Here is a 22,934-nt window from a genome sequence, read left to right as displayed (position 1 = left end):
AAAAGTACACTCTGGTGACGGTTCCGAGGTCGGTCCGAGTCCAACTCTGAGATGGGGATGAGGATGGTGTTGGCTGGGGGCATTACTGGCACCAGGGGCATAGTCGTCTGGGTCGGCACTGGGGAAGGTCCAGTGAAATGGACCAGTGTCGATCTGGATCCATGCCTGGATCCGCAGGGGTTCTTCGGTGCTGGGCCCGGAGCCGCTGCCATCAAAGGCCCAGGACCCCCCCAATCTAAAACACAGAGTGTGAGTCCATTCGGGCCGGTACGGTTCGAGGAACGGAGAGGCTATGAATCTGACCAGTACGTGGTACCCCCGGAGCAGACACTCCAATAGTGACCCCTGCTACCACGGACGTAGCGGCAGTTTGACTGACCAGGAGAGGGTTAGGGTGGGATAGGAGAGAGGGAGGGGGAATAGTTGGGGGTTGAATTTAATCAATGCACTATTTTAAGTTCATACTGCACTATACAGGACTCCTCCCTAATGCAAAATGGGGGAAATCAGACTGGTACAAATGTCTGGGGATGTAAATGATACCTGAGGGGAGAAAACCAAAAGACTGTATTTGTATGTCTATATTTTGAAAAGTACATGATTTACAGCAGTCACCAATAAAGTGTGTTAAAAAAAAAAAAAAAAAAAGGCCCAGGACCCCCGATCCATCCCAAAGGCGTGCCAGTGGAGTCGGGCTACCAAAGACGAGGTGTAAGGCCTCGTAAAACTGCTGAAGCTGGGCAGGGGACGCTCAGACTCCCGGAAATGGGGGAAGGTGCTGAGCTATCCCTAAATCAGGCACCGGAGAAGGAGCCTTGAAATGACAATGCTCCGAATACCGCGTCGTGTAGGCCGACAGACAGGGAGAAGGTGAAGAGCGCTTGTGCTTTTTCGCCTTCTTCTTGTGTTTGGACTTACCTAATGAGTTTGATGACTTGGAGTGCGATGAGGAGTAGAGGCTCCGCGAACGGCCTCGAGACCTTCCTCTTGAATAAGACCTGGAACGAAGCCTACCGATGGGCCTCCAGCTACTTTTGAGACTGTTACCGCAAAGTTTTTGGCACCATGGCCCAGCAGTTGGAGCACAACTTCGGGTCGTGGTCGCGCTCCAGACCCGACAGGCACACGAGGTGCGGGTCCATCACAGACATCATCCTGTGACGGGCGCCGCCGGGCTTGAAGCTGGTTTGATGAAGGGACAACCCACGGGCATCAGGCCTTGAAAGACTCGAAAAAGATGTTGACAAAAGTCACAAAAAGTTTAGCCAAAAAGAGGCTAAGGGGTAGCTCTCTCCAGATCTGCACTACGCTGGCGTGGAAAAAGAAAGAACTGACGTCAGCGAGCCGGGGCGGCGTCTAAATAGGCACTGCAACGTTATCCCGTCGACCACAACGCCGATGATGGACGCGGAGTCGACTGACGCCACCTACCGATGTGCAGGGATACTGCTGAAGAAAAATCTCCATATCCAGTCTGACGCCTGGGGGAAATTCTAAGGTAAGGAATCTATAACTAACTTTGTCTTTCAGATTAATAATGTAACCAACATCGGACTTCATCAGCAATAACTGTTCATTTTCACCAACTCAACCCTCACTGCTTGGCCACATGCCTTTAGTGTTACAGAAAGAGGGTGGGTTCAATGGATGGGGCAACTGGTGGGAATTGAGCAGCTGGTGGGAGGGTGGGACAGCTGGTGGGAAGGTGGGGCAGCTGGTGGGATGGTGGGGCAGCTGGTGGGAGGGTGGGAAGGGACCAGGCACCTTTGGGATCAGAATCAGCAAAACAAACAAGATGGACCATGCTGGGGCTTAGCTCCCCTCTTAACTAAGAGGGAATCATGTTCTTAAGCATCCCAACAGTATTTGGATTTCTCTTTTGGAGAACTTGTTAGTATTCTATTTCAGCAGTTTTTCATTATTGCTATAAGCCATCCATTTGTGACTAACGGCATGTGTCTTTGACACTGGAGTTTTTGCACATCAGGAACTCCGAAGCCACTGCTTTCAATGGCTTTGCACTTGATCAAATATACAAGAGGCATTTGCTCTTATATCTGTTATGGAATGCAGAGTCTAGTAAGCATGTGTTTATTCTTTCTTTTGGGTCCCATCGATAGCTGATTGGGCAATATAAAAGGCATTCTCTATTCCATTTTCCGAAGAAAGCAATTGAACCTTCGCCACCAGTTGGTGCAAGAGTACAGACGGTGGAATGTTGGGGTGAGAACTTTGGAAGTGGAGTCTGCAATCATTCTGTGCGATGCCTGGAAGACATTGCTCTGCCACACTGAAAGATGAGATATTGTACTTCTGCCAACCAAGGTGCTCACAGGTGAAGGCAGTGAGGGATAGGCAGAGTGCGATGTTTTCCCAAGGTGGCAGACAGTTTCTGGCCTCCAGGATCCCCGTAGTGCATCTTGCGCTGTTAAAAGCTCGTGTTTTACTGTTTTTGTCTTTTGCAGTGCGGGGTGTAACTCAAACAGGAAAAGGCCTTTTTCTTTTACAGGCCGCGGAGCGTGAGAGTTTCTGTATCAATCTTATTCTTTTATTGTTCACCGTGAGCGTGGTGTGAATAAAAGGCTCAGCCTGCAAATGGTAAATCCCTGCTTTTCTAGTGGTTAGCAGTGTTAGTGGTGAGATGTTAGCCTGAGCAACAAAGCCTACCTCATAACAAGGCCATGACCGTAATCATGAGTCTTTTAATTGCCACTTCCTTTAAGGTACTAATGATTCGATTTGAAGTGATCATGCCATCTTTTTACAACAATCCGCTCCCTGAGCCTTAGGCTATAATCCTGAAAACTGCTCCAGACAGCCCCACATGGCTATGTGTATCTATCTAGAAGGACTGCTGGCTCGGATTGTATTGGAAAACATGTGGGAGATTTTCTTTCCTGTGGTGTCCTTTTAGTGACTGATTATTAGGAGCGGCACTTTAGGGCGACCACATTGCTTTTAACAGCTCATCGGATTGAGAATTCTCTTACAAAGAGAGGCTCTAAAAGAGGCTGGACTACATAATGTCTTCATGGTGGAATTATGTAAATCTGGCACTAAAGGGCTAGCAGTCAACTTGAGTTGAAGAGCTTTAAAGAATACTAAGTTTATTCCTGGAGAACTACTGTATGAATGTTGAGCTACATGGCGCTAGTTCCCCTGATATGGACCGACCAATTGTTGATCATGGTCTTCAATCAGAAGATATGGGGTACAGTATTGAAATCTCTATCAACAAAGACCATATGTGGGTCGGAAAAAAACCCCCGAAAATGCAGTCCCTTGTAGCCACATTTTCTACAAAAGATACTTTTAGAAATAACATTTTAAAATGTGTTCTGTGATCAAAATATCTTTTGCATAGAATATTGTTTTGCAATGGTATGGTTTGATAATGAACTAGTTACAACGATCTCTATATAAAAAATGTGCTTACTTCAAGTTGGGATATTCGTTCCAGTTCTTTACAATCTTGTTGTTCATCAATCTCAATGGCTCGCCTCATCACTGCCGTCATTTCATTTATCTTCTCAACATGCAGCTGCAATTCCTTGACAAATCACAAAAAAAATGGACAATTATGAAATTGACGTCAAAACTAGTGCTCACGTTCCAATCACTGTACAAGCAAAAGAAATGTGGGGTGAGGCAATACATCTGAACATACTTGGGTTGCTTTCTTACACAGTCTATCTAACACAAATACAACTAAATGGAAGTTGCTCAACTGATATTCCCCAGCTCATATTAAAGCTGCAATGATTAACTGAAAATGGTAGGAAAATGCCAAAAGGTACCTGTAATAATCAAAGATGTCTCGTAGACAGGTGGCTTAGAACAGGTTAAAGGTTTATTGGTTAGCCATAAAGTCCATGCGGATCACATGTAAGGCCACAGCTAGGCCCCAGGAAAGCCCCTGTAAAGCCCCACCAGGAGCAGCCTCCCTGCTGCTCAGCCCCATCTCTCCAACTGCCAACTCCTCCAGTCCCACACACCAACATTCCAAGTGACATCACTCATGGCTGAGCAGCAAGGGACAGGACAGTAATGAGAAAGATGTACAACAACAACAATAGATTATAGCACATCTCCCTTCCTTAGAAAAACAAGCAAAAGATATGCATTGAATCAAGATAGCACAAAATCAAAAAGGAAAAACATAAAGCAAGTAATTATACACCAAATCAGCAAATAGTCGCAAGAAATTAACTATAAAAAAAAAATGATGAACACCATCCCCCTCCCCAGAGAAACAAATTAGATGGTACACACTAGAACATATAACATTGAAATAGGGAAACGCACCTCCCTATGAACTCCAACACTGTAATAGGGGGAAAACACCTCTCTATAGGGGAAAACACCTCCCTTAGACACATATAACATTGAAATAGGGAAACGCACCTCCCTATGAAACTCCGATACCGTAATAGGGGAAAACACCTCCCTATAGGGGAAAACACCTCCCTTAGACACAAAGAACATTGAAATAGGGAAACGCACCTCCCTATGAACTCCAATTACTGCAATAGGGGAAAACACCTCCCTATAGGGGAAAAACACCTCCCTTAGACACAAAGAACATTGAAATAGGGAAACGCACCTCCCTATGAACTCCAATTACTGCAATAGGGGAAAACACCTCCCTATAGGGGAAAAACACCTCCCTTAGACACAAAGAACATTGAAATAGGGAAACGCACCTCCCTATGAACTCCAATTACTGCAATAGGGGAAAGCACCTCCCTATAGGGGAAAAACACCTCCCTTAGACACAAAGAACATTGAAATAGGGAAACGCACCTCCCTATGAACTCCAATTACTGCAATAGGGGAAAACACCTCCCTATAGGGGAAAACACCTCCCTTAGACTCTCCGGACTTGCAATAGGGAAAAATACACCTCCCTATGATACACTGACCACTGTAATAAGGAAGAAAACACTTCCCAAAACACACAGAACACACTACACCTCCCTATACACCTCCTTTAGAAACCCAAACACAATATAATGTTAGGAGATCGTACGTTAAACATTTCAAGCATAAGTATTAAAACAAAGAACACAAAAGCAAGAGATGAACACCGGTGAGCGAACTCTCACCCGAGGTCTTGACACGGAAAGAGCTGAGAAGAACAAAGAACGATGTCTGTTTGCATTATCACCGCATTTTACTCCTCTCGTGCACAGTACAGAAAACGAAAATAAATAATTCCTCAAGAAGAATGTGCCACATCAGTAGACCTGTGGGTACATCGCGTCTCAAATGCGCTACCACGAACACGCAACGAGAAAGCAGGAGATCCTTCTGAAATCTCCCAATCCAAAATGGATGCCAAAAGTACGCGAGAGTTGACGCGTGAGCTGAACGTCTCACAGATCCACATGAAGCTGACGAAAGTAGAACAGTGTAGTGCGCACCATGCGCATCGCATCACGTTCCGGCCGCCGAGTCAGGAAGAGGATTCCATTGCGTCATCATTCCCAGGATGACAACGAAGAAGGAACATCTCTCGCACCAACGAACACCTTCTGCACCAACGGCCCGTCACAGCATGGCAACAGACATAGGTAAGCGACGTGGCTTCATGCTTCAAGCTTCATGCTGAAGAGCGTGTAACAGGCAGGTTTACCACTGTAGTCCACAGAATCCGAGACCAGTTGTAAAAACGTGAGCTGTGTTCATCTGATTACTAAAAAGCGCTACACAGTAAATTCAGGTGAGAGTGCGCGCGCTGATTGTATACGCACCTCACTGTTTTAAACTGCAAAACGGCAGTTGTCGAACGGACACAGTCCTACAGTACAATTCTACTTTCCTTTACATGAAATTCACCTTGTCAGTCAGTACCTCACGAAATACAAACGTGCCAAGCATTGTACACAGGGAAGTCAGACTTGAACTAAAGTTCGTTTTTAGTGTAAATTTCTTTAGATCGCGTCGCTCCTTTTCCACTCGAGCACCAAGGCTCACATTCACAGCACTTCACCAGTCTTGTGTAACATCACATGGGATGTCCATCGCCTCTCACAAAACAGATAGCTGGGGCAAAGTACCTTCATAATAAATGGATGTCAGCAATTTCCACAGTACCTTTCCGCTCTTCGCTGACTAGTAAAAGAAGGTGTATTCACAACCAACCCTTCTCAACATGCAGAGTTACAAAATGAACTGGCACTCACTTATTAGGGCGACCGATGGAGTGGTCACTGGTGGGGCTCTTGAGTGTCAGCTTCCACAAAACACGCAATTTCTCTTGAAGTTCCTTTAAGCTTCATAAAGCATAATCCAGCACACGCGTTAGTTCCTCCAAATCGTCGCCAGTGTAATAATCAAAGATGTCTCGTAGACAGGTGGCTTAGAACAGGTTAAAGGTTTATTGGTTAGCCATAAAGTCCATGCGGATCACATGTAAGGCCACAGCTAGGCCCCAGGAAAGCCCCTGTAAAGCCCCACCAGGAGCAGCCTCCCTGCTGCTCAGCCCCATCTCTCCAACTGCCAACTCCTCCAGTCCCACACACCAACATTCCAAGTGACATCACTCATGGCTGAGCAGCAAGGGACAGGACAGTAATGAGAAAGATGTACAACAACAACAATAGATTATAGCAGTACCACACTTATACAATTGTTTTTGTAATCGTTGTTTAATTGAATAAGGATACATTGTAAAGTGAAGATTGCACAGGTACAGTGTAATATGCATGAGATTCTGTCTACACATGCCTGACGTAGTGTCACAGAGTAACCAGGTAGCTATGCTGAACAGAGAAGAGAAAGTTTTAAGCTATATCTACCCCAACATAAAATGAATATAAATAAAATGTAAATAAGAAGAATATGTTTACAGGAATTAACCACATTTAAGAGTTTGAGAAAGGGTAAGTTTGATCCAATGAAAGAAGTACAATTAGGTAAAAAACAAAAGCTTAATGAGAAGCCCCTACATCCAAGGGTATGTTCTTTAAAGTCATACATACGAATCAGAAAGTGGCACAACACCTAAATAAACTTAATTAGGATAAATGTGGAAATTTAAAATTATCTAGTGGAAAAGAGGCATGCCTCTAACAAAAACAGACATTACTTTAATAAGATGAATTCCGACAAACGTGAAATCTATTGCATCCCTCGACACCCTAACGTTGTATGAATCTGATGATGTAAATTAATAAAAAACAAATTGTACATTTTATGAAAAGCAATAGGAAGAATGATTCGAGCAGTGAAACAGATGACCTGGTAAAAGTTTTTGAATATAGTAACTAAAGGAGCTCTTTATAACAGTACCCCCGCCCCTTTCGATAAATATTTAACCCACAATCAAGAGGGACATTTCCCTTGTATCACACTATGTAGAGGATCCATTTCAATATGGCCGACGCGCTACCTCTCTGTAGTCCTTCTTTTTAGGTCTTGCCTGAGTCAGCGCATGCGCTGCCCTGCGAGACATTTAGTAGGTGGGTTTTTAAAGTGCTGCCACAGGCTTTTGGTGGCCTAAAGCTTGCGTGCACGTGAACGTGCACGCGCGCAGCCACCATCTGTCTTTCCTCCGTTGATCGCGATCACTTTCACGGGCCGTGTCACTTTTACAGCCGCGCGGCCAATGCTTGTTTTTAAAGTCTTCAGCACAGATATGATCTTTAAATGCCAATGTACTGCAGTTAAAAGGCTTCCGATAAACATTATCAGGTCATTTCTCACAGGTGGGGCTCATTTAGTGCTTCTCACCTCCGATGTCAACATTAGACGAGGATATTGACAAACTGTCAATAAAAGATCATCAAACCACGTGACAAAATCAGCATTCAACGAACACAGCCTGGATCTCATAACTGAATTGCTATAGCCAAATCCAGATAGGGCGCATCTGCTCTTCCATCCACTCACCTTGCTCTTTTGTAAGAGGTTTCTTCGCTTCATTAGTTTTTTCTTTAGCTACCAGGACCTCATGTTCATTCCCTTTTCCTGTCCTCAGCTCAGCTGCCTGGGCTCACCCTGTTGTGCAGCCTCCGTTGTTAAATCCCCAGTCCGGCGCTCTGGCAGAGCCTACCTGAGAACCAGACAACCACAGCGGCGGGAACACCCGTCTGCGCTAATGAGGTCTGATCAAGTTACGAGCTGCAATATGTGCATTTCACTGGGCGTCACCTCGATTCAGAACCGGCTGTTTGTTTAATGTGGGGCTGAGACAGCAAGGAGAGGTGAACGCGCGTGCCTGGCCCAGTGATTAACGCTCTGCCAAGGAACAGCCAGGTACACACCTCTCACATGCATTTTTAGTTTCACTTCAATCTCAGAGAAATACTTCTGCAACCATGTATAAACACATTCATACGTCATATGCACATATATCACACATATTTTACTCTGTTTGCGGCCTGATCGCATGCTAACTTGTAACATGCACTTTCATGTTAAAATTTAAATATTGTCTTGCGTATAAAGTTTCAAAACAGGAATAATCAGGTCTCTTGAAAACTGGAAAACTAAAGACAACTCATCCCATTTGGGCTCAATACATTTGGCATGGGCGAAGAAGGTTTAATCCCACCCCTTCTAGAGAAAGCCAGGGCCCAGCCCAATCTGAAAAACATTACACCCATTCCGGAAGTGGACTTCAAATCGACACAGCAAAAATGGCAAACAGGCTAAATTTGCAATTTTAGGTAATTTACGCAGTAAGCACCATGAATAATCAAGATTTTAGCTTGTGCATCTGTACTCTGGTAGTTTGGAGAACTAGGATAATACTGCAGTACTATCTCAACAAAACAGCTAAAAATGCTAAATTCAAGACCTGCTGAATACAGGTTTTAAAAACACTCTATGCCTAAACTTTAAAAACAATATCAGGGCATCAAAGAAGCTTCTCCACTGCATGGTATAAGCTTCCTATACGCGTTCTCATTTAGGTTTTTGTGCCACACTCCAGTTGCCATTCAGACTAGACCTGGCAGAAGCAGCCCTTTAATTATTTCATTCGCAAAACAGACTGTGGTTGGAATGAAAAATACTTTCCCAACCCAAGCCAAGTTGGCAATTTTCAAAGTCACCTAATGATTTCTTTGAGGCCACAAGGTCCAAATTACTTTCCCTCTTTAACCAAGCCTGCTTTGTTGTAAGGTGCTTAATCAGGGAAAATTTACCACAGCCCGTGCTTAATTTGTAAAAAAAAAAAAACTTAAGTGCCAGGGTCCTCATCAGGAGGCCACTGCAGCTTGCACCAACCATTGCCTTTGCTAGCACTGCCAGTGACTGTACCAACACAACTATTAATCATCACGTTCCTACAAGTGTGACAATCCCAACTGTTCCAGGCCCCAAAAGCTATAAGAATAGCTTGGACAGCAAATAAGACCAATTTTTAAAGGTATATTTAATTAGAAACAACTGTTGTTGTGCTCATCTCTAAATCAGACAAACAGTGCCACCATGTGGCACACTGTCATAAGTGCCAGTGTTGACAATTAAGTGCCAGTGTCTAGCACAGGAAACCACTGGCTCAAATTAAGCACCGACACAGCTCTTATACACCCACCAAGAAACAGCCCTGTATTTTCTGGGGAGGACTTTCCTGCCTTGGTGGTAAACACATGAGCTAGAATATTTAAAGATCAAGGGGGCCTTGAGGCAGCTTTGTGAAATGGAATCAACATTCAAGACTACATGCTTGACACTGGACAAGCCTCAATGTCCTTTTGTGGTTTCTTGGGGAACACAGAATACATTTCAAAATGATGCGCTACATAGAATTGTCAAATAGATACCCAGAAAAGAATCCAACCAGTGGAAAAGTCATTCACAAAAGACTGTTATTTTATGTATTCTTTCTACCTCTTATCACCCAAGCACCCAGATGACCCATTTCTAGGCCAAGTGAAGCCTCTACAAAACACTGTTAATCTGACATTTCTTATCAAACATTTTACGAGAAACAGTGTAATTCTTGCCACTCTTAACCCTTGGATCTCTGTCGTTTTACATAAAGTTTGTGAAGGTCCCAACATCTAAGCAATCTACTTGATTCTCATGTGTTACGATTGAACTCCTTCCAAAAAGAAGTAATATAGAAATGACTGAACCACAGTCATGCAGTCAACTGGTCTGAAGTCGCGCTTAGGCAGTTATCCATAGGGCTCCTGCAATATGACCACTCTCACCCTTTGTTTGGATTTATGTAGAATTAATCCTTGAGCCTCTTTTTGCCTCATTTTCAGCTGTCATTACAGCTGAACACCATCCATCATCACAAACAGTGCCTGGATACCCTTGTGGATGATTAGCTGCACTTTATAATTCCTGATTGATTGATTGAAAAGAGTCCTCCTTGTGTATTGCACCTCCACTTTAAGGTGACTCGAGCCATCCCACACCTTGATTTTAGGAAGCTGTAACCCAGAGACCACACATATGCTTCCTTCATCATTTTAAACTATTACACCATAGCTCACGAATTGTGGACTGAACAAAGCTGTTTGTCAGTTTACACAGGTACTACAATCATCGCTATCTATTGTATGCCCCTCCAGGGTACAGAGACATACATTCTGGATTAAGTAGCATGTCTTGATGATCGTAGTACTCAGACAAATAGATTAACAAGCATTGGCATAGCCAATAGGTCTCGCTTTGAGACCTTATAAGTTTTGAGTTATGCAGCACAATATCCTTGGTGCAACAACATCAAGTGTTGCATGGCTAAACACTTATACGGTCCCAAAGGCGAGACCTATTGGCTATGCCAATGCTTGTTTTGACAGACAACCATATGTTCTGTTCATGAAAATTTCACAGAGAGGCAGCCTGTACGATGTCTCATTTGGAAAAACCTATTTAAGATGGCCGACGTATCTCGTTCCCGATACAGTCCTGTCCTCCTTGTACATTGTTGAATATCGAGTATTAAAAAACTGATAGGTACATTTATAAGAAGATTTTGCCTATTTTTTATTACAAATTTGGGGCTAGATCATAGGGAATTACGAACACTAAAAAATAGATTGGATGATGTAGTCGAGTAGACTCATTTCAATATGGCCGACGCGCTACTTATCGTGGTTTAGTCCGTTCTTGAACAACGTGGATGTTGAAGCACCAATGAAATGGAAGAGAGGGGTATTTAAAAAATACGGGAAACTATGGTCTGCGTCTGGTCGTGACACGGGTGACAGCGGACTGCCATGAGGTAAGAAGGAAATGTACGGGAGTTTTTTTTGGAATAGGGCTATGTTTCTCTTTGTTTGTGAATTCATTGTATGGAGTATAGGACGTATGGAGGTTCAGAATGGATACTTTGCGCGTTTGCCTTAATATCGGTTTGTTTACGGGAGGTTTTTTTGGAATAGGGCTATGGTCCTCTTTGCTTGTGTAGTCATTTTATTGAGAATAGGATGTATGACGTGTCAGAATGGACACTTTGTGTGTTTGCCCGAATATCGGTTTATTTATGGAGTACTTAACAAATGAAGTACCAGATATGATACATTAAGTGTTTGCCTCAATACAAGTCTGGTTGGAAAATGGGTGGTGACATAGTGGTAAAAGCGAGATGGGAGAGACAGTGCAATGCTGATATTGGGAGCATTTGCACTGCTATTTAGCATTACTTTGTTTACAAGAGGGTTAGGGACAAGGAGGTGTGCCCCCAAAACTGATGGAGTGGAACTAGAGCATGGTTATTTGAAGCGCCTGTTCATTTTTTTTTTTTAAAGAATTTTATTGAGTTTTTCCCAACCAGTGTACCAATAAACCAATATTACATACAATAGCATCTTGCAAGAGACCCAACCATCACTGTACATGTCAGGAGAAACCGGTTCTTCAACATTTTCTCCCCAACGCCCCCACCCACCACCCTCTTTACCCCCTGTCAGTGTGCCCGCGTCAACCCCCCATCAGCTTAGGCATTTAGAACACCGTGTTCCGAGAAAGCCTAACTCAAATCAATAGAAAAGACACTATCATTGTTCTCAAAGGACAGGAGGCTCCATGTTGCCACCCATATGTGCTCTATGCTCCCACCTTGACTTCTTCGACAATTCCCAATATGTTGTGCAGACGCTGATTCCTCCCTGAGTGTACTTAAGTGGCCTCATCCTGAACAGTCTCCCCAGTAGTCCCAGAGGGCCCCGCCCCAGGCTCCACACTCTGGTCCATGTCTACAGGAGCCCTGTCCCCCTCGTCCAGCTCCTCCGGAGAACGAAGCCCCTCCACTAAAGCTCCCCACGCCCTTGCAGCGTCCAGCGCCTTGTCATTAGAGGCACGCCTGGCCAATTGTAGACGAAGCGTCCCTTCACTCCCTGCCCAGGACAAGAAACTCGCCTTCCACCTCCGAAAGCTAGGTCCAGCCCTTGCCTTCCAATGCATGGTGAGCTCCCTCTTTGCCATTATCAGACCCAAATCATAAAATTTGCTCGTAATTTTAGTACTGGGGGTGTGCGGAAACCAAAGCAAAAGGCAAGTCCCCATCTCCACTTCCAGCTCGCGCTCAGTCACTTGATTCAAACACGCCACCACATCTGCCCAATAAGAGCCTAATCCCAGGCAGGACCAAAACATATGACCAAAATCAGCACCTTCTGCATTGCACCGGGGACACGGTGATTGGGACCCTCCAAAATACTGTAAAATTTTGACCAGAGTTAAGTAAGCCCTGTGGAGAGTGTAAAATTGGACCAATTGAAACCCAGCGTTGCGTGTGTCCTTCCAGGCCCGCCGCAACAACTGCGGCCACGTCGTCGGAATGGGCCTACCAAGATCTCCCTCCCATTTACCTCGCAAGGTATCCAGGGGTAGAAGCCTCTCCATGGACAGCCGCCTATATAGACAGGTGATGGCCTTGAACGTACCTGCCGCCATAGTGACGTATTGACACCTCAACGAAGTTGGGGGTTCCGACAGTCCCATCTTCCATTGTTTCTGAATCCCCGATACCAAGGCGGCGTGTAAAAGATAATACCCCCTCGGCAGATCGAAAGCCCTCTGCAAATCCTGGAATGGCAACAAGACACCATCCCTGTATAAGTTCCCAACCATGTGGACCCCACACTCTTCCCAGCCAGCCAACGCCGACCAATCCCCGCCATGAGGGAGGGCCGTGCACATGCCCAAAGGAATTTCCGGGGCATATGGGACCACGAAGCCTGCCTGTTTCTGACTGCGAGTCCAGCATAGCTGGAGTGAGTGCTCCTCGAGGGTGAGCTGGTCCAGGCTGATTTTTTGCCGAAGCACAATGAATGACAACACGTTTCAAGGGATGACCCTACCCTGTGGACCATCAGGGCCTCTAAACTCACGCGCCACGGCCTGTGTAAGCCATTGCAGCTGTGCCGCCAAGTAGTACCACTCAAAATCTGGGGCCGCCAGCCCCCCCTCCTCCCTCGGCCTCATCAGAGTGGCCCGTGCCACCCGCCGTCTGCCAGATCCCCAAATAAACCCCGTCATCAGTGCCCGAAGCGTCTTAAAAAAGGAGACCGGGATCCATATCGGCAAGGTACGGAAGAAGTAGAGCAACCGTGGCAGCGCTACCATCTTCAGCAGCGCTACACGCCCAGCTACCACAAGAGGGAGAGTGCGCCAGAATGCCATACTACCCTTGAGCCCCCTCAGCGCGCCACCCACATTCCCCTCAAAAAGGTCAGTGGGAGCGTGAAATATGCAGACGCCCAGATACGGTAAGCAGGCAGGTTCCCACCTCAGGTCTTCAAGCGCCAAGGGCATCTGAACTTCAGGGGACAAAGGAAATAGGCAGGCCTTGGTCCAATTCACATGCAACCCCGACAAGCGGCCAAACTCCCGGAGCAGGGCTCTGGCGCCCCGTAGGGAATCCCCCGCATCAGCCAGATACAACAGGAGGTCATCCGCGTACAGGGATATGTGATGGAGCTCCCCGCGCAGCGGAACACCCTCACAGAAATGCCCCTGTCGGGCATGCGCCGCAAGAGGTTCAATTGCCAGCGCAAACAAAAGTGGGGATAGAGAACAACCCTGGCAAGCCGCTGAGATAGTGCGTCCCGTACGAACCCTAGCTGTGGCGGAGCTATATAACAAGCTGGTCTAACGCACAAAATGATCACCCAGGCCAAACCCCTTCAACACCCGGAACAGATACGGCCACTCAACACTGTCGAATGCCTTTTCGATGTCCACCGACAGCACCACGGCCTCCGACGAACCTTCCCCTCTTTCCCCCAGGATCTGCACCAATCGCCGAATGCACGTCGCAGTATTCCTAGTGGGAATGAAACCCGATTGATCCGGGTGTACTAGGGTGCGCATGTGACCCAAGAGTCGCGTGGCCAAGATCTTACTGAGGATCTTATAGTCAACCGAGAGCATGGAAAGCGGCCGGTATGCCGTCCTGGAGGTGGGGACCCCACCATTCTTCAGCAGCTGCACTATGATCGCTTCTCTCGTGGTGAGCGGCAGCCTACCCAGGCCCCACGCCTCTCTGTACACCGACTGCAAACGCGGTGCCAGAATGTCCAAATACGCTGCATAGAACTCCACCGGGAGTCCATCAGCCCCTGGAGTCTTTCTCCGGGCCATGTGTTTAACCGCTGCCCTGATTTCTCCCAGGGAGATAGCTGACCCCAATGCAGTGCCCTGTTCCGGGTCCAAGTGTGGCAACCCTGCAGCCTCTAAATAATCGTCCAGACCGTCGGGCAGGAGAAGCGCCTGTTCATGTTGATATCTCTAGCCACTGGGGAAACTCTGACTGAGTTCTATTGTGCATGAAGTTTGGACATGTAAGAGTCAAATAACAGTGTAAACATGTATAGCCCACTAAATTGGGTTTGGTTCTAAAACGGATATATGTTTGTATTGTCGCACGAAATGTGAAGTATACTTTAGAGTAGACACTTAAGGCTTGTAATATTCTCTATGCTTTAGGGGACATAACACGCCCAGTTGGTCAAAAAAGACATGCAGAAGTGGCTGATGAAAGCCGAAGCATGATGAGAAAAGGACTTTCAAATACACACTGATTTATTCTCTCTGCTTTGGATTTCTAAATAGCAGATCACAAAGAGGTGAGCAATGGGCACTTTTTCCTTGAAGAACAGAATTTGTTCAAAATGCAATAAGTCACAAAGACTATCAGGATACCAATTGTACAATTTATATTGGTAGCAAAGAAAAGGGAGCGGGATACCGTGTGCGAACTCAGCCGTGCTGTATATGTGCTTAACAAACTCTTGATCGACAGAAGAAGTCTTTTTGAGGTATAAGGTTATGGGACGGGTTTATTTTTGCGTGCTGGTTTGAAATTATGCTGACTGATCGTCTTGTATAGAATTGGAAACTAGAGTATTCCATTTGTGTCTTTGCATTTAGGCTTTTAAAAAAAGTGTATAAAGAGTATACAGCATCAGATGTTTGTTTGAAGATAAGTCTTCCGATCTGAGTAGATGCTGGTGAGTTTCACCTATTTTTCTGTTTATTAAGGGAGACAGATATAGAAGAACATGAGGTAAGCAACTCTTAATGTCACGGAACCCTAACATGAGAAACCCAGTTAGGATACGTGGCACTACTAAGAACTGGATTCAGTTACATTAGAAGTGGGAATTAGCTTAATAAAAAACTGAATAATGATCAATAATGACGAGACCAATTCAAAATGAATCAAAACGACTAGTGAACCAGATGACAGTGGATGGTTTTTTCAGGTCAAAATAGAAGAAAACTTTATACTTCGACAGATACCACTCATGAAGGAAGTAGTAAGCATAAAAAAAATGCCCCTACCACTAATAGGGTTTTTAGGCAGAGTTTCTAATCTAGTGGCACCTACATAAGCGTGGCAAGTAGCTGAGATAAAATTGGTGTGTGTGTGTGTGTGTGTGTGTGTGTGTGTGTGTGTGTGTGTGTCTATATATATATATATATATATATATATATATATATATATATATATATATATATATATATATATATATATATATATATATATATATATATATATATATATATATATATATATATATATATATATATATATATATATATATATATATATATATATATATATATATATATAATCTACTGCTGGTCGCCAGTAGATAGTTACAGTTAGGACCTATTTTCCATAGGAAATCCGCAACATTCTATTCGCCGGTTGATGAATCCTCGTGAAATTTTCCAAACTTTCACACCTCTCTCAATGTGGAACAGAGAGCCTGGATTAAGGACTGGCAGGCAAGCTGGGGCTCACGTTTGGGCTGAATTTTTTCAGGAATCAGCGCACCGTTATTAAGGTTGGAAATAATCATGGCACTACGATTCCCAGAAGACATTCGTCGTGACATCATAAAAGGAAGTAGCTGCCTACCAAGCGCGTACCTTTCCTAAACGCCTCTGAAGAGATGGTGAAAGTCCATCGAAACACGTCAGGCGAAGGAAGGGCTGTTCATTACACTGGCGAACCTTCCTGTCCATACCGAGATTAAAGGCTGGTAACCTTCTCTCTGATTCGAGTGCAACTCATGGGGCTACCATGTTTTTGAAATGTTAAGGCGGACGCCCATCTGCCGAGTTTGCACCACCCCATGATTCCCAGGGGGCCACGGGAGAGGATACACCTCTCTCAATGTGGAACAGAGAGCCTGGATTAAGGACTGGCAGGCAAGCTGGGGCACACGTTTGGGCTGAATTTTTTCAGGAATCAGCGCACCGTTATTAAGGTTGGAAATAATCATGGCACTACGATTCCCAGAAGACATTCGTCGTGACATCATAAAAGGAAGTAGCTGCCTACCAAGCGCGTACCTTTCCTAGACGCCTCTGAAGAGATGGTGAAAGTCCATCGAAACGCGTCAGGCGAAGGAAGGGCTGTTCATTACACTGGCGAACCTTCCTGTCCATACCGAGATTAAAGGCTGGTAACCTTCTCTCTGATTCGAGTGCAACTCATGGGGCTACCATGTTTTTGAAATGTTAAGGCGGACGCCCATCTGCCGAGTTTGCACCACCCCATGATTCCCAGGGGGCCACGGGAGAGGATACACCTCTCTCAATGTGGAACAGAGAGCCTGGATTAAGGACTGGCAGGCAAGCTGGGGCTCACGTTTGGGCTGAAATTTTTCAGGAATCAGCGCACCGTTATTAAGGTTGGAAATAATCATAGCACTACGATTCCCAGAAGACATTCGTCGTGACATCATAAAAGGAAGTAGCTGCCTACCAAGCGCGTACCTTTCCTAAACGCCTCTGAAGAGATGGTGAAAGTCCATCGAAACGCGTCAGGCGAAGGAAGGGCTGTTCATTACACTGGCGAACCTTCCTGTCCATACCGAGATTAAAGGCTGGTAACCTTCTCTCTGATTCGAGTGCAACTCATGGGGCTACCATGTTTTTGAAATGTTAAGGCGGACGCCCATCTGCCGAGTTTGCACCACCCCATGATTCCCAGGGGGCCACGGGAGAGGATACACCTCTCTCAATGTGGAACAGAGAGCCTGGATTAAGGACTGGCAGGCAAGCTGGGGCTCAAGTTTGGGCTGAATTTTTTCAGGAATCAGCGCACCGTTATTAAGGTTGGTTAATCATGGCACTACGATTCCCAGAAGACATTCGTCGTGACATCATAAAAGGAAGTAGCTGCCTACCAAGCGCGAACCTTTCCTAAACGCCTCTGAAGAGATGGTGAAAGTCCATCGAAACGCGTCAGGCGAAGGAAGGGCTGTTCATTACACTGGCGAACCTTCCTGTCCATACCGAGATTAAAGGCTGGTAACCTTCTCTCTGATTCGAGTGCAACTCATGGGGCTACCATGTTTTTGAAATGTTAAGGCGGACGCCCATCTGCCGAGTTTGCACCACCCCATGATTCCCAGGGGGCCACGGGAGAGGATACACCTCTCTCAATGTGGAACAGAGAGCCTGGATTAAGGACTGGCAGGCAAGCTGGGGCTCACGTTTGGGCTGAATTTTTTCAGGAATCAGCGCACCGTTATTAAGGTTGGAAATAATCATGGCACTACGATTCCCAGAAGACATTCGTCGTGACATCATAAAAGGAAGTAGCTGCCTACCAAGCGCGTACCTTTCCTAAACGCCTCTGAAGAGATGGTGAAAGTCCATCGAAACGCGTCAGGCGAAGGAAGGGCTGTTCATTACACTGGCGAACCTTCCTGTCCATACCGAGATTAAAGGCTGGTAACCTTCTCTCTGATTCGAGTGCAACTCATGGGGCTACCATGTTTTTGAAATGTTAAGGCGGACGCCCATCTGCCGAGTTTGCACCACCCCATGATTCCCAGGGGGCCACGGGAGAGGATTCACCTCTCTCAATGTGGAACAGAGAGCCTGGATTAAGGACTGGCAGGCAAGCTGGGGCTCACGTTTGGGATGAATTTTTTCAGGAATCAGCGCACCGTTATTAAGGTTGGAAATAATCATGGCACTACGATTCCCAGAAGACATTCGTCGTGACATCATAAAAGGAAGTAGCTGCCTACCAAGCGCGTACCTTTCCTAAACGCCTCTGAAGAGATGGTGAAAGTCCATCGAAACGCGTCAGGCGAAGGAAGGGCTGTTCATTACACTGGCGAACCTTCCTGTCCATACCGAGATTAAAGGCTGGTAACCTTCTCTCTGATTCGAGTGCAACTCATGGGGCTACCATGTTTTTGAAATGTTAAGGCGGACGCCCATCTGCCGAGTTTGCACCACCCCATGATTCCCAGGGGGCCACGGGAGAGGATACACCTCTCTCAATGTGGAACAGAGAGCCTGGATTAAGGACTGGCAGGCAAGCTGGGGCTCACGTTTGGGCTGAATTTTTTCAGGAATCAGCGCACCGTTATTAAGGTTGGAAATAATCATGGCACTACGATTCCCAGAAGACATTCGTCGTGACATCATAAAAGGAAGTAGCTGCCTACCAAGCGCGTACCTTTCCTAAACGCCTCTGAAGAGATGGTGAAAGTTCATCGAAACGCGTCAGGCGAAGGAAGGGCTGTTCATTACACTGGCGAACCTTCCTGTCCATACCGAGATTAAAGGCTGGTAACCTTCTCTCTGATTCGAGTGCAACTCATGGGGCTACCATGTTTTTGAAATGTTAAGGCGGACGCCCATCTGCCGAGTTTGCACCACCCCATGATTCCCAGGGGGCCACGGGAGAGGATACACCTCTCTCAATGTGGAACAGAGAGCCTGGATTAAGGACTGGCAGGCAAGCTGGGGCTCACGTTTGGGCTGAATTTTTTCAGGAATCAGCGCACCGTTATTAAGGTTGGAAATAATCATGGCACTACGATTCCCAGAAGACATTCGTCGTGACATCATAAAAGGAAGTAGCTGCTTACCAAGCGCGTACCTTTCCTAAACGCCTCTGAAGAGATGGTGAAAGTCCATCGAAACGCGTCAGGCGAAGGAAGGGCTGTTCATTACACTGGCAAACCTTCCTGTCCATACCGAGATTAAAGGCTGGTAACCTTCTCTCTGATTCGAGTGCAACTCATGGGGCTACCATGTTTTTGAAATGTTAAGGCGGACGCCCATCTGCCGAGTTTGCACCACCCCATGATTCCCAGGGGGCCACGGGAGAGGATACACCTCTCTCAATGTGGAACAGAGAGCCTGGATTAAGGACTGGCAGGCAAGCTGGGGCTCACGTTTGGGCTGAATTTTTTCAGGAATCAGCTCACCGTTATTAAGGTTGGAAATAATCATGGCACTACGATTCCCAGAAGACATTCGTCGTGACATCATAAAAGGAAGTAGCTGCCTACCAAGCGCGTACCTTTCCTAAACGCCTCTGAAGAGATGGTGAAAGTCCATCGAAACGCGTCAGGCGAAGGAAGGGCTGTTCATTACACTGGCGAACCTTCCTGTCCATACCGAGATTAAAGGCTGGTAACCTTCTCTCTGATTCGAGTGCAACTCATGGGGCTACCATGTTTTTGAAATGTTAAGGCGGACGCCCATCTGCCGAGTTTGCACCACCCCATGATTCCCAGGGGGCCACGGGAGAGGATACACCTCTCTCAATGTGGAACAGAGAGCCTGGATTAAGGACTGGCAGGCAAGCTGGGGCTCACGTTTGGGCTGAATTTTTTCAGGAATCAGCGCACTGTTATTAAGGTTGGAAATAATCATGGCACTACGATTCCCAGAAGACATTCGTCGTGACATCATAAAAGGAAGTAGCTGCCTACCAAGCGCGTACCTTTCCTAAACGCCTCTGAAGAGATGGTGAAAGTCCATCGAAACGCGTCAGGCGAAGGAAGGGCTGTTCATTACACTGGCGAACCTTCCTGTCCATACCGAGATTAAAGGCTGGTAACCTTCTCTCTGATTCGAGTGCAACTCATGGGGCACAGCAAGCACTAGCACTTTAAATGACAATGTTTTTAAGGCACTTGCCGGATAAAACGTCCTGTCTGCACTCTGCACTTGCACTTTATATTTCTTTCTATTTCATTCCCTGTATAAGTACTTGGAGAAATAATATTCTCTAATATAAATTCCTGGGAAATAGTAAATAGGAAGAAAGAGGTAACGAATTAGCTGTGCAATATATGTTAATATAAGTATATATACATGCTAAGAAATGGCCGCCAGAGTGTACTGAGCAAATAGTGGGATGCAATGTGTCAAGTCCCTTGTTGATGTTACCTATGAAATGTCGGGTATTTTATTGTCAAAAAAAATGGGCACAAACATCGTGAACAAGGCAGCGTGAGTCTGCTGAAACGCGTAGATGTTTCCTCGTGTGTAAGGAATAAAAAGACCGAGTGCCAAAAACTTTGACTTGGATTGCTGGATGTCTATTTCAAAAAAGAATGGAGTATTCCTATAATTGATGTATATATATATATATATATATATATATATATATATATATATATATATATATATATATATATATATATATATATATATATATATATATAATCTACTGGTGGTCGCCAGTAGATAGTTATAGTTAGGACCTATTTTCCATAGGAAATCCGCAACATTCTATTCCCAGTAAGTCTGGCGCCGGTTGATGAATCCTCGTGAAATTTTCCAAACTTTTGGCCAGCTCCGCTCCGCTCCTACCCTGAAAGTTTTGTGGTGATTCGTCAAGCGGGGGCCGAGAAAGAAGGGGGGTCCCAAAACGCGTTTTCCCCATGCAATTTCCCATTGGATCTGTTGTCGCAGCTAAAGCCCGAACCGCTGAACGGAATGACACCAAATTTAGCAAAGAGGTAGTCCTCAGTTCAGACCTGTGCCTTGTGCATATATGGTGTGAATCCGTTCAGTAGTTCCTGAGAAAATTAGAGTTAAAAGTACATAAATATCTATTGCCGCGGAGGATCCGCGCACCCTACCCGCACCGTAAGCGCACCCTCCCCGAACCGAGCACGCACCCTCCCGATCGCACGCTGAATGCTAATTGGCTGTCAAGTGTCTCTCTACATTCGAAACCAGGAACTGTTGGCGGCCATTTTCTGCCTTGGTAGAAGCGAGGCTGAAGAAGCAAGGAGAATAAGTGTGTAAAACATATAAAGGGGGCAGAGTGGAAATACTCTGACCCACTAGAGGTGCTTAGGGGGTCCTTGGGCCCCCCCCCTTTTTTTTTTTAAACGGCGAAATACGCGGACGGTGCGCGCATCCTATGGCGTTGGGTGCACGGATTCTCACGCGTTGGGTGTGCGGATCCACGGCAATGTTTTTTGAAAAAAGACAAGAAATCATTGGTTGTAGGACTACTTTCTACACTGAAAGGTAGGGTGTATATTTCTGTTTTTTAAAGGTATGATTGTTATTGGTTAACAAAAACAGATTGTAAGGAACATTATATATGATAAGCTGATATGTTGAAAAGTCAAGCACACTTCCTGTCTTGTTTAGTAACATTATGTGCTGAACTTGTGACCTGTGAGCTCAGTGCAGTGTTCCATTACCCATTTCTATGGTAACAGGCAGAAGGCAGATTGGGGGAAGGGTTGAAATGTATTTCAGTTGGAAAGGGTTGAAATGTTTAACCAATAGAAATGTGTGTTTGCTTTTGAGTTTATGTGTGAAGGATTGTGATTTGATGTTTACATGTATATGTGTGGAAAATGAAAGGGAAACTTTTCCATTCTTTGTTTTTGCTGCTAGGGATAGTGGTGCTTGTCTAGAATCACAGTGTGAGTTAGTGTGTATTTGGGATCAGTGTGAGAGAAGCATTTGGTGACATCATGTATTTGCTGACAGATAACTTATTTAAAACCTGTCATGTTGTGAAGTTTTAGTAGCATTAGAATCCAGTCTTTGCTTATGCGTTGATTAAATGAGTCATGCTTTGCCACTGATGTGCTGTACTTAAATATGTAGATTGTGTTCAGTACCATTAACTCTTCTAGACTAGTGAATGAGTTTTGGTAAACTCCTAGGATAGTGTTGATTGTCTAAAATCACACTGAGTCTGTGTGCATTTGGGTAAGGATTGTGAGAGAAGCATTTGGTAACCTGGTGTATTTGCTGACAGATAACTGTTTTAAAACCGGTCATGTTGTCAAGTTTTAGTAGCATTAGAAGCCAGTCTTTACTTATGCTTTGATTAAATGAGTCAGGCTTTGACACAAAAGTGCAGTCCTGAAATATGAAGATTGTGTGCAGTTCCCTTACCACTTCCACAGTAGTGAATGATTTTTGGTAAACTCCTAGGTATAGTGGTTGTAGTCTAGAATCACACTGAGTCTGTGTGCATTTGGGAACCACTGTGAGAGAAGCATTTGGTAACATCGTGTATTTACTGACAGATAACTATTTTAAAACCTGTCATGTTGTCAAGTTTTAGTAGCATTAGAAGCCAGTCATTGCTTATGCGTTGATTAAAAGAGTCAGGCATTGACACTAAAGTGCAGTCGTGAAATATGTAGATTGTGTGCAGTTCCCTTACCACTTCCACTGTAGTGAATGAGTTTTGGTAAGCTGCTAGGGATAGT

The 22,934-nt window shown here is 45.3% G+C and overlaps 1 protein-coding gene across 1 annotated transcript in view; it reads right to left on the bottom strand.

The window, feature by feature from the left end:
* FGFR1OP2 (FGFR1 oncogene partner 2) overlaps nucleotides 1-22,934 on the bottom strand; it is a 257,887-nt gene that overhangs the window by 10,691 nt on the left and 224,262 nt on the right. The window contains exon 5 of the mRNA XM_085652791.1: nucleotides 3,437-3,550. Coding sequence (XP_085508917.1) covers nucleotides 3,437-3,550 — 114 coding nt within the window. The remainder of the gene's footprint in view (nucleotides 1-3,436; nucleotides 3,551-22,934) is intronic.

This window comes from Triturus cristatus, chromosome 4_1 (assembly GCF_964204655.1).
Source record: "Triturus cristatus chromosome 4_1, aTriCri1.1, whole genome shotgun sequence".
Lineage (NCBI taxonomy): Eukaryota > Metazoa > Chordata > Amphibia > Caudata > Salamandridae > Triturus > Triturus cristatus.
The sequence above is the reverse complement of the archived record's forward strand: the minus strand, read 5'-3'. Positions and strand labels throughout refer to the sequence as shown.